The sequence below is a fragment of the Stenella coeruleoalba genome (genome assembly GCF_951394435.1).
Source record: "Stenella coeruleoalba genome assembly, chromosome: 11".
NCBI lineage: Eukaryota > Metazoa > Chordata > Mammalia > Artiodactyla > Delphinidae > Stenella > Stenella coeruleoalba.
In genome coordinates this window covers 63270184-63286166 of record NC_137157.1, presented here as the reverse complement: position 1 = coordinate 63286166, position 15983 = coordinate 63270184, and the positions used below count along the sequence as shown (strand labels likewise).

General features: G+C 36.8%; 1 protein-coding gene across 1 annotated transcript in view; it reads left to right on the top strand.

Annotated features, from left to right (window-relative positions):
- SPATS2 (spermatogenesis associated serine rich 2) overlaps window positions 1-15983 on the top strand; it is a 75933-nt gene that overhangs the window by 35356 nt on the left and 24594 nt on the right. The window contains exons 3-5 of the mRNA XM_079937271.1: window positions 1996-2104; window positions 3237-3286; window positions 15226-15487. Of these exons, the coding sequence (XP_079793397.1) occupies window positions 1996-2104; window positions 3237-3286; window positions 15226-15487 (421 nt within the window). The remainder of the gene's footprint in view (window positions 1-1995; window positions 2105-3236; window positions 3287-15225; window positions 15488-15983) is intronic.

The following is a 15983-nucleotide window of genomic DNA, read 5'->3' as shown; positions in this document are numbered from 1 at the left end:
ACCCAAACCTTTTAATACTATATTTGAACTTTTATTATTATATATGAACTTATGTTGTAAGAAACAAAATTTCCTAGCTCTATCCACTGAAAGGACCTAGAAATAATGACTCCCTGGTAGCAATAAACACACCTAGCTCTTAGATCTTGGTTTCTAACTACCACTTTCTACCAAAAAGAATCAGGTCTTCTTGAAAAAATAACCAATTTCACATTGTGCAGTAAGACAAGAAATGAAAATTATAAGGATTAGAAAGGAAGAAAAAAAAACTGCCGTTATTTATAGACAATACTCTTGTCTACATAGAAGAACCAAGAAAGCATCAAATTATTAGGAATAATGAAGTCATCAAAATAGCTGGATATAAAATCGATATACAAAAATGAAAATAGAATATGCAATTATTATAAAGTATTTTTAATCTCAAAAGATATAAAATACCTTAAAATACCTTAGGAATAACTGACAAAATTGGAATTCCCTGTTTTAAAGGGAAATTTGGCATTTCTAATGAAATTGTAGATGCCCTACTGTTCAGGAATTCTACTAGTGGTTATATACAATAGAGGCATCCTCTCACTGTTCACAGAAGACCCTTTTGTTTTTTGTTTTTTTTAACTAACAATTTGCTAAACATTGTCATAGGCACTGAGTATTCAGCAAGTAAGCATAAGCATAGGAATATTTATTATAACATTTTTCATAGTAACCAAACACTGGAAAGAACGTAAATGTCCATCAACAGGAGAATGAATAAATTAGCTATATTCATACAATGGAAATGCTATGTAGCCGTTAAAATAAATGAATAAGATGCATTTATCAACATGAAAAATAAATCTAAAAAAATTGTTACATGAAAAAACAAATTGAATATAGACATGTACGATATGATAATATTTATGTAATGCAAAACAGTAATATGGATTACCTGTGGATACATACATACATCATAAAAGTACAAAAACATGTATCAAAATAACACCAAGTTCAAGGTAGAGATCTCTGTGGAGAGGAGGGAAATGGGGTTTAGGAGAGACTTCATGGGCACTTCAGTTGCATATATTTTATTTTATTAAACTGGCTGTCATATAGTGAGTGTTCATTATGTTTTATATACCTGAAACAGTTTATAATAATTTAAATTATCTTTAAGCATTATTATACAATTAAATGATATGAAGTAAACGTTTTGAAAAATGCTGTACAAAAATCTGTTATTGTTGGGCTTCCCTGGTGGCGCAGTGGTTGAGAGTCCGCCTGCCTATGCAGGGGACACGGGTTTGTGCCCCAGTCCGGGAGGATCCCACATGCCGCGGAGCAGCTAGGCCCGTGAGCCATGACTGCTGAGCCTGCGCGTCCGGAGCCTGTGCTCCGCAACGGGAGAGGCCACAACAGTGAGAGGCCCGCGTACCGCAAAAAAAAAAAAAATCTGTTATTGTTGGTGGTTCGTTAAACTTCCCACCTTTCTCTGTAGTTTGCTAAAAATGAGGAAATGTTGATGCTAAATTAATACCTGATACCTAAATTAAACCACCCTTTCTTGAAACAAAATCTGGCACAAATCTTTTTTAATTAATTAATTAGGTTGCACTGGGTCTTAGTTGCGGCATGCGGTCTCCTTAGTTGTGACATGTGAACTCTTAGTTGCAGCAAGCATGTGGGATCTAGTTCCCCGACCAGGGATCGAACCTGTGCCCCCTGCATTGGGAGCGTGGTGTCTTAACCACTGTGCCACCAGTGAAATCCCCTGGCACAAATCTGTTTCTAGAAATGTTCTGCTTTTCTAAGTTTTGAAATTAATTTTTATGTACTGTTATCACTCATCTATTAATCATTCCCAGTGAGTTGGTTGTATGTACTCACACTGACACTAAAGAGTGATATATCTTGTTAAAAATGAAATGGTACCCTTTCTGTTATTCTCTGTATGAGATCTCAGTTTCCAACTGACCTACTGATATTAGAATTAAATGAACTTGTCTTCTTTTCCAGATAAATGCAGTACGTGCAATAGTTCCCAATAAGAGTAACAATGAAATTATCCTGGTTTTGCAGCACTTTGATAATTGTGTGGACAAAACAGTACAAGCATTCATGGAAGGTAATCCTAGCTCAATATTTTTATAAGTTTGTATTTGTTCAAATAGAAGTTGCTTCAGCATTCTATAACATTCATTCGGCAATCTGGTGTTTCATAGATGATATAGCAGACGCCATGATAACATAACATACCATGCCATTTTTAAAGATATCTCTTAAAGCTCCCTATTTCAGCCCTAGAAGTAATTCGTTCATAAGCTATATAATACCTGGAATAAGAGACAAGCTGAGAAGACTCCATCATTTTATTCAGAACGTTCTCTAATGGTAGTTAAGAAGAAATTAGGTGGCCAGTGGTATAAGGGACTTGATTGGAGTTGGGTGTAATAAGAATTGAAGAAACAATGACAAAGTAGTGGTCCAGTAGCTCAGCCACAGATGGCAGATTCAGGGACTCAACATTCTTTTTCATGCTCCAGTACCATTTAGTCTGGCTCTGGCAAGTGATTCAAATATATGGGTTTGAGTATCCTTATCTACCATACAAAAAATGGTAGGCTTAGCCAAGCCTTCTGATTTATAGAGTTGAGGAGTGTTTTACAAAATTCTTTCCACATAACTTGTTTGGGAAAAACTGCCTAAAGCTATCGCATCAGGGAACAGTGACAGCGACATCAGAATAGGTCTCCCCGTTTCTCTTTTTCTGAATTTACCAGTATAGAATAAACATGTCCAAATACTGTAAGGTTTTTCTTCGTCTTCATCTGTTTTCTTTATAATGTTAGTATTTGGGTCTAGGGTAGTATACAGTTCTCTCTGAAACAGTGTAGCTAAGGTGGTGTGTAATCTTCTGGAGGAGAGAGGATACCGTACTTGGGCTGAAACCAGTCATCTTTGTATTCGGTCAAAGATATATAAATAAAAGAATCTTTAAAATGGTCAGGCTACATTAGTCTCTTCTTGGAAGAACTTACTGAGGAAATTGAATGGAGAAGGGGAATCTAAATGGGCAGGTATTCTAAAAGGTAAGCATGACATGTTTATCTCATTACATTAGCTTAGAGACTTGAACCTTAACTTTTCCTATTGGGAACTTTGGAGATTTTCCAGCAGTTACAAAATTCGGGGACACTAATTCCTGCTTGAGCATGCATGTGGTAGGAGAAGAAATATGTAATTGGTTTCTCTTACAGGTAGTGCCAGTGAAGTACTCAAAGAATGGACAGTAACAGGCAAGAAAAAGGTAAAAATGAATTAAATTTAGAAGTGTGATATCAATATTTGTATTATAAAAAAATTTAAGCTCTGCCAAAATATTTGGAAGATTTACATATGCATCTTCAGCTTCCCTGGTTAAGAAAAGTTTTCTTCTATGACACTGAAACACAGCTATGTACATAGAATACCACACAATCTCCTCCACGTGATTTTGGGCAGGAAGCAGAATGACTCTGCCATGGTGCAATTGCAGAGGGTATTAATATTATTAATATTAGGCAGGGGTGAAACTAGAGAGCATGTCAAGGAAAGCAGAGGTCCTCTAGAGAAAGTGATCTAGTCCAGCGGTTTTCAACATAATTCATATCACAGGTCAGTTAAAATAGTTCAGCTTCTTAGGTCAGACCACTTGTGTTGTGATCTCTGATACTAATGAGCTTTGGCTTAAAGCCTAAAGAGGGGCTTTGCTACTATTAGCTATGCGGAGGGGTCTGATGGTCCAATTCAGGGAGGTAGAAGGCACTTGGGCCGTGGAGTCAGTCAGAACTGGATTTATATCCTTTTTCACTACTTACTGGCTTTATTTCCTGGGAATATTGTTTAACCTTAGTGTGCCTTATTTTGCTTATCTCTAAAATAGGAAAATAATATGAACAAATGCAAGTACTTAATACAGTGTCTAACATATTAGTTCTCCTTATCCACTTAAAACCAAAGTGCTTTCCCCAAAGGATACTAGCTGGCCTCAGAATGCTTCCCATAGCTCTTTACTCTAAATCTGGTTCCTTTAGGAAGTGCTTGAAGTGTGAATTTCAATCAAGTATCTCTATGAAATCTCTTTAGGGTCTATATTAGGTTAGTGCTGGAGTACTGGAATACTTTCTTGATGACTCCACATCACTTCATTAGGAGTTCTGTTAAGTATTGATTAAACCAGGCCTGACCCCAATGACCCTTGAGAATTTTTTCTAAGAAGAACTTAATACTACTACAGATTCCCCTGAAGCTCTCCATACCTGTAGCTTTGAGTATTTGCTTAACTTCTTCCCATTGCTTTCACCTAACGTGAGTGTGTGTTCTGGAGAACAGCAGCTTATTAATTTATTGGCCCAGGATAATAGGTTATTAGTGATGTGAGATATGCATGAAGCTGGAAAAGTATGTGTTGGAGACATAAATTTCTTAAAATTTGGAGAAAGAAAAATGGCTTCAGTTTGGCAGTCCCAAACGCCCAAATCTAGTTCAGTTAACTGCTGGGATTAGTTCAATAGGATGTAACCATGAACAGTTACTGGGACAGGTATTATATATATAGGACAGTGATATGAAAACTCAGCCAGTTCACATGGGAGAAAGTATTTAAGAGAAAGAGAGATGAGAGCTGTGGAGAGGAAAAAATTATATCTAGCGTTACATTAGTATTCCTGTTAGGGCCATGAAAGGGGTTTAGGGTAAAATTAATTCAGTCATGTCAGTCTAGCCTTAGAAATAGAATTAAGTATTTCTAGTAGAGCTGTGGTTTGACAAAATAAAAGGTAAAGGATTTTTGTTTTAATTTTAGTATTTGCATAGGTAATATATTCATGTGGCTCAAAATTCAAAGCTATAAAAGTGAATATACTGAAACATCTTTATCCCTGGGGATAGTTCCCAGCCATTTGGTTCCACACACCAGAGGCAAACTGTATTATCAATTTCTTACGTATCTTATGGGATATTTTATACGTATATATAAGCAAATATGAGTATATATTCTCCTCTTTGCTTGCTCCTTTTTCATGTAATATATCTTGGAGCTTATTCCATGTCAATATATAAAGAGCTTTCGTGGTTTTTTTATGAATGTATACTCATCCTACTGTTTAGATGTACCATAACTTACTTAGCCGTTCCTTTATTGATCAACATTCGGGTTGTTTGCAACCCTTTGCTATTATTAACAATACTTCAGTGAATAACCTTGTACATATATCATTTTGCATGTGTTAGTATCACCTAGGATAAACTCCTAGAAGTGGAATTGCTGGGTCAAAGTGTATATGTATTTGTAATTTTGATAAGTATTACCAGATTGCTATAGAGAGAGTACCACTTTGCACTCCCACAAGTGATATATGAAAATGCCTGTTTCTTTATTCCCTCAACCCTACAGTGTTATGAAACATTTTGAACTTTGCTAATCCAGTAGCTGAAAAATGATATTATAGTGCAGTTTTTTTCCAAATGTTTTTTTACTGTGGTAAAATACACATATAAAATTTACCATCTTAACCATTCCAGATCTCTCTCTCTCCTTTTCTTTTTTGTTTTTGTTTTTGGCTTTTATTCTAAGTTAATATCTGGACTAATATGCCAACGAAGGGTTTATATTTTACTTCTTTTTTTAAAAAAATTGAGATAACATACCGGATTGACATATACACACTACTATATATAAAATAGATAACTAGTAAGAACCTACTGTATAGCACAGGGAACTCTACTCAATACTCTGTAATGACCTATATGGCAATAGAATCTAAAAATGAGTGGACATATGTATATGTATAACTGATTAACTTTGCTGTACAGCAGAAACGAACACAACTTTGTAAATCAACTATACTCCAATAAAAATTAATTTAAGAAAACTTGAGGGGGCTTCCCTGGTGGCGCAGTGGTTGAGAGTCCGCCTGCCGATGCAGGGGACACGGGTTCGTGCCCCGGTCCGGGAAGACCCCACATGCCACGGAGAGGCTGGACCCGTGAGCCATGGCTGCTCAGCCTGCGCATCCGGAGCCTGTGCTCCGCAACGGGAGAGGCCGCAACAGTGAGAGGCCCGCGTACCGCAAAAAAAAAAAAAAAAAAAAGCGAGGTATAATTGACACATAACATTATATTAGTTTGAGGCGTACAGTATAATGATTCACTATTTATATGTATTGTGAAATGATCACCACAATAAGTCTAGTTAACATTCAGCACCATAATGGTATCAAAAAAATTTTTTTTGTCATGATGAGAACTCTTAAGATCTACTCTTAGCATCTTTCAAATATTCATTTCCAGAACTTTCATTTTATAAAACTGAAACTCTATACTTATTAAAAAGTAAGTCTCATTCCCACCTCCCTTCTGCCCCTAGCAACCACCACTCTACTTTCTGTCTCTATAATTTTGACTACTTTAGATAACTCATATAAGTGAAATCATACAGTAATTGTCTTTTTGTGCCTAGCTTATTCAGTTAGCATAATGTTCTCAAGTTTCATCCATGTTGTAGCATATTAGAGAATTTCCTTCCTTTTAAAGGCTGAATAATATTCCATTGTATGTATGTATCATATTTTGTTTATCCATTCAACCATCAATGGACACTTGGGTTGCTTCCATGTTTTAGCTGTTGTGAATAAATGGATGTACAAATATGTCTTCGAGACCCTGTTTTCAGGTCTTTTGGGTATATAGCCCAAAACAGAATTGTTGGATCATATGATAATTCTAATTTTTTGAGGAACCACAGCAGCTGTACCATTTTATATACCTACCAGCAGCGCACAAGAGTCCCAGTTTATCAACAGCCTAACACTTGTTTTCTGTTTTTTCTGATAATAGCCATTCTAATGAGTATGAGGAGATATCTCATTGTAGTTTTGATTTTCATTTCCTTATGATGAGTGACATTGAGCATTTTCATGAGTTTGACCATTTGTATATCTTCTTTGGAGAAATGTCTATTCAAGTCCTTTGCCTGTTTTTTAATCAGGTGGTTTTTGTTGTTGTGGTTGTTGAGTTTTAAGAGTTCTCTATATATTCTGGATATTAATCCCTTAGATATATGATTTGCAAATATTTTCTCACATTCTGTATGTTGTCTTTTTTCTCATGAAGTCCAATTTGTCTGTTTTTTTCTTTTGTTAACTGTGCCTTTGATGTCATATCCAAGAAATCATTGCCAAATCCAGTATTGTGAAGCTTTTGTCCTACATCATTTTCTTCTAACAGTTTTATTGTTTTAGGTCTTACATTTAAATGTTTGATCCATTTTGAGTTAATTTTTGTGTAATGTTTTAGGTAAAGGTCCAACTTTGTTCTTTTACACGTGGACATTCCAGTTTTCCCAGCATTATTTGTTGAAAAGACTGTCATTTTCCCATTGAGTGGTTTTGGCACCCTTGTCAAAAATCATTTGGGCATATATGTGAGAGTTTATTTCTGGGCTGTCTATTCTATTCCATTGGTCTATATGTTTGTCTTTTTTTTTTTTTTTCTTTTTTTAAGTTTTTTGGCCACGCTGTGCGGCATGTGGCATCTTAGTTCTCTGACCAGGGATCGAACTCGCTCCCCCTGCAGTGAAAGGGCAGAGTCTTAACCACTGGACCTCCAGGGAAGTCCCTATATGTCTGTCTTTATGCCAGTACTACACTGTTTTGATTATTGTAGCTTTGTAGTAAGTTTTGAAATCAAGTTGTGTAAGTCTTCCTGTTTTGTTCCTCTTTTTCTTTTCTTAAAAAATTTTTATTGAAATGTAGTTGATTTACAGTGTTGTGTTAATTTCAGGCATATAGCAAAGTGATTCAGTTATACACACACACACATATACTTTTTTAGATTCTTTTCAATTGTAGGTTATTACAAGATATTGAGTGTAGTTTCCTGTCCTTGTTGGTTATCTATTTTATATATAGTCGTGTATATATTTTAAGCCCAAACTTCTGATTTATCCCTCCCTGCTCCCCACACCTTTCCCCTTTGGTGACCGTAAGTTTGTTTTCTATGTCTGTGAGTCTGTTTCTGTTTCATAAATAAGTTCATTTGTATCATTATTTTAGATTCCACATATAAGAAATATCATATGATATTTGTCCTTCTCTGTCTGACTTCACTTAGTATGATAATCTCTAGGTCTTCTTTTTCAAGATTGTTTTGGTCCCTTGAGATTCCATATGAGTTTTAAGATGGGTTTTTCTATTTCTACAAAAAATATCATTGGGATTTTGATATGGATTGCACTGAATCTGTAGATCACTTTGGGTAGTATTGACATTTTAATATTAAGTCTTCCAGTTCATGAACATGTAATGTGTTTCCATTTATTTATGTCTTCTTTAATTTCTGTCCACAGTGTTTTATAGTTTTCATTGTACAAGTCTTTCACTTCCTTGGGTTAACTTAATTCCTAAGTATTTTATTCATTTTGATGCTATTGTAAATTGATTTATTTTGTAATTTACTTTTTAGATTGTTAGTTCATGTATCAAAGTACAACTGATTTTTTTTTTTGATTCTTTGGTCTCGCCCCCACTTCTTATTTTTATTTTTTATATTTTTTTATTTTTAAATATTTATTTATTTATTCATTTATTTATTAGGCTGCATTGGGTCTTAGTTGTGGCATGCAGGATCTTCGTTGCAGCACATGGGATCTTTCACCGCGGAGCGCAGGCTCTTCATTGTGGTGTGCGGGCTTCTCTCTAGTTGTGGTGCGTGGGCTCCAGAGCGTGTGGGCTCAGTAGTTGCAGTGTGCAGGCTTAGTTGCCTCACGGCATGTAGGATCTTAGTTTCTTGACCAGGGGTTGAACCCACGTCCCCTGCATTGGAAGGCAGATTCTTAACCACTGGACCACGAGGGAAGTCCCCAGAAGTACAACTGATTTTTGTGTGTTGACATTGTATCCTGCTGCTTTGCTGAATTTATCTATTTGTTCTAACTGTGTATGTGTGTTTGTGTGTGTGTGTGTAATCTTTAGCGTTTTCTGCGTATAAGATCATATCATCTGCAAACATATTTTACTTTTTCCTTTCCCTCTTAGATGTCTTTTATTTCTTTTTCTTTCCTAATTGCCCTGGCTATAACTTTCAGTACTGTGTGGAATAGAAGTGGCAAAAGTGGGCATTCTTACCTTGTTCCTGATCTTTGAGGAAAAGCTCTAGTCTTTGACCATTGTTCACTGTGGGTCTTCATATATAGCTTTTATTATGTTGAAGTAGTTTTCTTCTAATCCCCATTTTTTAGTGTTTTTATCATGAGAAGGTATTGAATTTTGTCACATATTTTTTCTGTATCAATTAAGATGATCATGTGGGGTTTTTTTCCCTTTATTCTGTTAATATGGTGTTTTACATTGATCGATTTCCTTAAGTTGAACCATTCTTGTGTTCAAGGAATAAATCCTACTTGGTCATGGTGTATAATCCTTTTAGTATGCTGCTGAATTTGGTTTGGTACTGTTTTGTTGAGAATTTTTGCATCAATGTTCATAAGGGATATTGCTTTTTTTTTTTGCGGTACGCAGGCCTCTCACTGTTGTGGCCTCTCCCGTTGCGGAGCACAGGCTCCAGACGTGCAGGCTCAGCGGCCATGGCTCACGGGCCTAGCTGCTCCGTGGCATGTGGGATCTTCCCGGACTGGGGCACGAACCCGTGTCCCCTACATCGGCAGGCGGACTCTCAACCACCGCGCCACCAGGGAAGCCCAGGCATATTGCTTTGTAGTGTCTTTGTCTGGCTAAGTCTCAGGGTAATGCTGGCCTCATAGAAAGAGTTAGATAATGTTCCCTTCTCTTCAGCCATTTTTTGTTTTGTTTTGTTTTTGTTTTTTAAAGTTTGACAAGCATAAGTGTTTGGTAGAATTCACTAGTGAAGCCATTGGGTCCAGCACTTTTCTTTGTCAGGAAATTTTTGATAACTGATTCAATCTCCTTACTAGTTAGATTTTCTATTTCTTCATGATTTAGTATTGGTAGGTTTTGTGTTTCTAGGAATTTAAACATTTCATCTAGGTTACACAATTTGTTGGTATACAATTGTTCATAGTATTTTCTTGTAATCCTTTTTATTTCTATAGAATTGGTAGTAATGTACCCACTTCCATTTCTTATTTTAATAATTTGAATCTTCCTCTTTTTCTCTTAGTCCATCTAGCTAAATGTTTGTCAATTTTGTTGATCTTTTCAAAGAACCAGCTTTTGCTTTTATTGATTTTCTCTACTTTTCTGTTCTCTATTTCATTTATCTCTGCTCTAATCTTTATTATTTTCTTCCTTCTGCTAGCTTTGGGTTTACTTTGTTCTTTTTGTTTATATTTTTCCTTGTTCCTTAAGTTGTAAAGCTAAGTTGTTAATTTGAGATCTTAGTTTTTTTGTTGTTGTTTATTTTTTATTTTATTATTATTATTTTTTTGAGATCTTAGTTTTTAATGTAAGCATTTTTAAATTTCTTCCTTAGCACCGCTTGTAAGTTTTGGTATATTGTATTTTCATTTTCACTTATCTCTAAGTATTTTCTAATTGCCCTTGTTATTTCTTCTTTGATCCAGTCATTGTTTTAAAATGTGTTGTTTAATTTTCACTGTATCGTAGATTTTCAAGCTTTCCTTCTGTTATTGATTTCTAAATTTATCTCATTGTGGTCAGAGAAGACACTTTGTATGATACCTATCTTTTAAAATCTGTCGAGACTTCATTTGTGCCCCAGCATATCATCTATCCTGGAAGATGTCACATGTGCACTTGCGAAGAATATGTATTCTATTGTTGTTAGGTAGAGTGTTCTGTATATGTCTGTTAGATCTATTGGGTCTGTTGCATTCTTTAAATCCTTTATTTCTTTACTTATCTTCTGTCTAGTTATTCTGTCCATTACTGTGAGTAGGGTATTGAAGTCTCCAAGTATTATTGTAGAACTATTTCTTCCTTCAATTCTGTCAGTTCTTGCTCCATATATATAATTTTTTTAAGATTTATTATTTATTTATTTATTTGCTTACTTATTTTTGGCTGCATCAGGTCTTAGTTGCGGCATGTGAGATCTTTGTTGAGGCATGCAGGGTCTTTCATTATGGCGCGCAGGCTTCTCTCTAGTTGTGGCGTGTGGATTTTCTCTTCTCTAGTTGTGGCATGCAGGCTGGGTGGGTGGGCTCTGTAGTTGTGGCATGCGGGTTCCAGAGCACATGGGTTCTGTAGTTTGCAGCACGCAGGCTCTCTAGTTGAGGCGCACAGGCTCAGTATTTGTGGCTTATGGGCTTAGTGGCCCCCTGGCATGTGGGATCTTAGTTCTCTGACCAGGGATTGAACCCGCGTCCCCTGCATTGCAAGGCAGATTCTTTACCACTGGACCACCAGGGAAGTCCTTGCTCCATATATTTTGATGGTCTCGGTCTGTCAGGTGCATAAATGTTTCTAATTATTAAATCTTCTTTCTGTATTGAACTTTTTATTAATGTGTAATGTCCTTCTTTGTCTCTTGTAAGCTTTTTTTATTTAAAGTCTGTTTTTGTCTGATGTTAGTCCAGCCATCCCTGCTCTCTTTTGGTTGCTATTTGCATGGAATATATTTTTCCATTCTTTCACTTTCAATCTATTTGTGATTTTGAATATAAAGTGAGTCTCTTGTAGGCAGCCTATAGTTAGATAGTGTGTTTTTATCCATTCTGCCATTCTCAGTCTTTCAATTATAGAGTTTAATCCATTTGCATTTAAAGTAATGACTGATAAGGAGGGACTTCTTTCATTGTGCTGTTTGTTTTCAATGATTTTAGATTTTTTGTCCCTCATTTTCTACATTACTGTATTTTTGTGTGTTTAATCAGTTTTTTGTAGTGAAATGGTTAAATTCCTGTCTCGTTTCCTTTTGTGTATAAGCTGTAGCTATTTTCTTTGTGGTTACCATGGGGACTCCATTTAACATCCTAAAGTTATAACACTCTAATTGAATTTATACCAACTTAACTTCAATAACATACAAAATTTTTGCTCCTTTACAGCTCCATCCCCACCCTTTTTGGTTGTTGATGTCACAAAATTACATCTTTATACATTGTGTGCCCAAAAATATAAACTAATAATTCTTTTAAATGCATTAGTCTCTTAAATTATGTAGAGAACAAGATCTGGAGTTACAAACCAAAGTTGCAGTAATATTAGGTTTTAAACTGATAGTTGGTTGTTTTTATTTATGTATTAGTCTTTTAAAATCATGTAGAAAACAAAAAGTACAGTTACAAAACATTGTTACAATAATACTAGCTTTTGTAATTGCTCATGTATTTTACCTTTATCAAGTTCTTTATTTCTCCATATGCCTTCAAATTACCATCTAGTGTTCTTTCATTTCATGTTACAGGACTCCCTTGAGCATTTCCAGCGGGGCAGGTCTGGTGGTTATGAACTCCCTCAGCTTTTGTTTATCTGTGAATGTCTTAATTTACCCCTCAGTTTTGAAAGACAGTTTTGCCACATATAGGATTCTGGGTTGACAGGTGTTTTTTTTTTTAGCACTTTGATTATATCTGCCTTCTTGCCTCCAAAGTTTCTGATGAGAAATCTGCTCATAATCTCACTGATGATCTCTTGTGTGTGACAAGTAGCTTCTCTATTGCTTTCAAGATTCTCTATCTTTTTTTTTTTTTTTTTTTTTTTTTTTGCGGTACGTGGGCCCCCCACCGCTGCGGCCTTTCCCGTCGCGGAGCACAGGCTCCGGACACGCAGGCCCAGCGGCCACGACCCACGGGCCCAGCCGCTCCGTGGCATGCGGGATCCTCCCAGACCGGGGCACGAACCCGCGTCCCCTGCATCGGCAGGCGGACTCCCAACCACTGCGCCACCAGGGAAGCCCAAGATTCTCTATCTTTTGAAAGTTTGATTACAATGTGTCTCACTGTCTCTTGGAGTTCATTAAGCTTCTTGGATGTTTACAGTCATGTCTTTCACCAGATATGGGAAGTTTTCAGCCATTATTTCTTCAAACATTCTTCCCTTTCCCTCCTCCCCTTCTCCAGTTTACACGATGCTATGTTGGTTTGCTTGATAGAGCCCCACAGGTCCCTTAGGCTCTGTTCACTTTTCTTCAGTCTTTTCTTTCTCATCCTCAGACTCAATAATTTCAATTGTGCTATCTTCAAATTCCCTGATTCTTTCTTCTGCCTTTGAATAATCCCTTTAGTGATTTTTTAAAAATTTAAGTTATCATACTCTTCAGCTCCAGAATTTCTCTTTTGATTTCTTTTTAGGTTTTCTAATATTTCCATTTTGTTCATACTTTGTTTTCTTGACTTTTCCCACATCTTCCTTTATTTCTCTGAGCATCTTTAAGACTGTTGTTTTAAAGTCTTTAAATTAAAAACAAAAACAAAACAAAAAATGCACTAGGCATTTGAGGAAAAAAAAATTCTCATTACAGAAACTGCTAGGTTAGGAACATATTACGAATCCAAGTTTACATAATTAAAGTGAATCTTTGGATGAAAAACTAAATAAATTCTTTAATATATCTCCCAACAGGTCGTTTTTAGGGAAAGTTTCTGTTGATTTATTTTTAAATTTTATTTATTTATTTTTTTTGTGGTACAGGGGCCTCTCACTGTTGTGGCCTCTCCCGTTGCAGAGCACAGGCTCCAGATGCGCAGGCTCAGCGGCCATGGCTCACGGGCCCAGCCGCTCCGCGGCATGTGGGATCTTCCCAGACTGGGGCACGAACCCGTGTCCCCTGCATTGGCAGGCGGACTCTCAACCACTGTGCCACCAGGGAAGCCCTGTTGATTTATTTTTTTCCTTTGTATTGGCCACACTTGCTTGTTTCTTTGTGTGCCTTGTGATTTTTTTTGTTGAAAACTAGACATTTGAATCTAATAATTTGATCACTCTGGAAATCAGATTCTCCCCCTTTCTCCAGATTTGCTGGTTTTTGTTATTATTATATTTTTAAATTGTTGTAAGCTGTCTCTGAACCAAGGGTCAGCCTAAGGTGTAAACTTAAGGTCTTCTCAGGTCTTTTCTAAGCCTTTCCCTGGGCATGCATTGGTTACTTTGAAATTTTTTCTGTATATGAAGTTGTTTTTGAACGTCCTAGTCTTTGATGTCCGGCTCCCAAAAGGGAATAAAGAAAAATGAAGTGGGGAGGAAGGGGACCACCCCTTTAATTCCCCTGAAGGTCACTTCAGCCAGAGGGGTAGGGGCTTGCAACAGTGGGAGGAGGTACAACAACAGTGGTTGCCTACCTCTTTGTCTCTACCTTTGTAATCAAAAGCAGCAGTCAGTGATCACAACACAGATCCCAGATATTTGAAGGACAGGTTCCTTTTTGACTACCCTCGCTTCAGCAAGCTACGTGCCAGCTGTTCCAAGAACAGGTGCACAGCTGCCTGTTCCCTAGCTGGGGGTGGGAGGGTGAGAATCTGCTACTGAGCTCAGAACTGAAATTGCCTGAAATTAACCACAATTTACCATCCAAGTCTTCTCCTGGAAATTATAAGCCTTCAATAGACTCCAGAGTTCCAAAATAGTTAGACAGATTCTGCCAGTGTAATTGTTGTCTAGGTGGGGAGACAGATTTCTGATGCAGCATCCTCTGCAGTGCAGATTTAATTTGTCTTTATTAGACTGAAGTTTCACTTCATTCCACATGTTTATATCCTACACCACTTTTTCTGTCGGGTTATTGTTTTGTTTGTTTTTTGTTAGAGCTCTCTCTTTATATTTAGCTCTTTGTATATATTACACATTTTTTCCCACTTTTTTTTTTTTTTTGCGGTACGCGAGCCTCTCACTGCTGTGGCCTCTCCTGTTGCGGAGCACAGGCTCCGGACGCGCAGGCCCAGCGACCATGGCTTACGGGCCCAGCCGCTCCGCGGCATGTGGGATCCTCCCGGACCGGAGCACGAACCCGTGTCCCCTGCATTGGCAGGCGGACTCCCAACCACTACGCCACCGGGGAAGCCCCCACATTTTTTAATTTATCTTTTGATCTTTCTTATGGTGGGTTTTGCCATGCTTTAATATTTTATTTTTATGTGTCTGAGTTTATCCAAAGTATCTTACATAGTTATGTTAGTCAGTACTTGAACATATACAAAAATGTGTTCAGTTTCTGGAAGAGCAAATGAGAAGTTGGTAACATTGGTTGCCTTTGGGTAGCTGGAGTTACCTCTCTGGATTGTGGGGGGTGTTCTTTTTCTTTTCTTTTTTTCAAATCTTTAATAACCATTAGAACAAAAAGAAGAAAAGCAAACCAAAACCTGCAGCAGAACCAAGTAACAGTATCCCAGATTCCAATAAACTGGTTTCCATTCAAGAGGAACAGTCTGCGCCTTCCTCAGAGAAAGGTGGTATTAATGGTTACCATGTCAACGGTGCCATCAATGATACTGAATCTGTGGACTCACTCAGTGAAGGTATGGAGGCACTTTCAATAGATGCCAGAGAATTGGAGGATCCTGAGTCTGCCACACAAGATATGCTGGATAGAACAGGTGAGTACATTAACAACAGGTCTTTGAAAAGTTCCATTCTATTGAAAAATACAGGGGCTTCCTGGTTGAGAAACCAATCAATAAATTAAATCTAGTTAGTCTTTTACTTTTTAGTTTTGTTACCTCTCATGTGAAAGAGTCACGTTTTATAATTATCAAAGGCCTAGAAAAATATAATTCTTGTTCCATTGTCTCATATTTTAATTTTAGTCTAAATCAGCCTTATGGAAATCTTCTAATTTAATAGTCCCGTAGTACTTAGAGATTACAGAACATGACCTTAAGGTGTTTTTTTAATTTCACACTTATTAAGGAAAATGATGATGATGAGTTTTTGTTGATATTATTATTCTAAAACCCAACGCAATGAGGAATATATAAGCATAACTGTAATCCCATGGCTTTCATTAGAAGTAGACTGTTGGTTTTTTTAGTCCCACATTTGTTTTTTAGTAAAGAATTAAGGTTAGTTTTATTTGTAAATTCAGGTATCTTG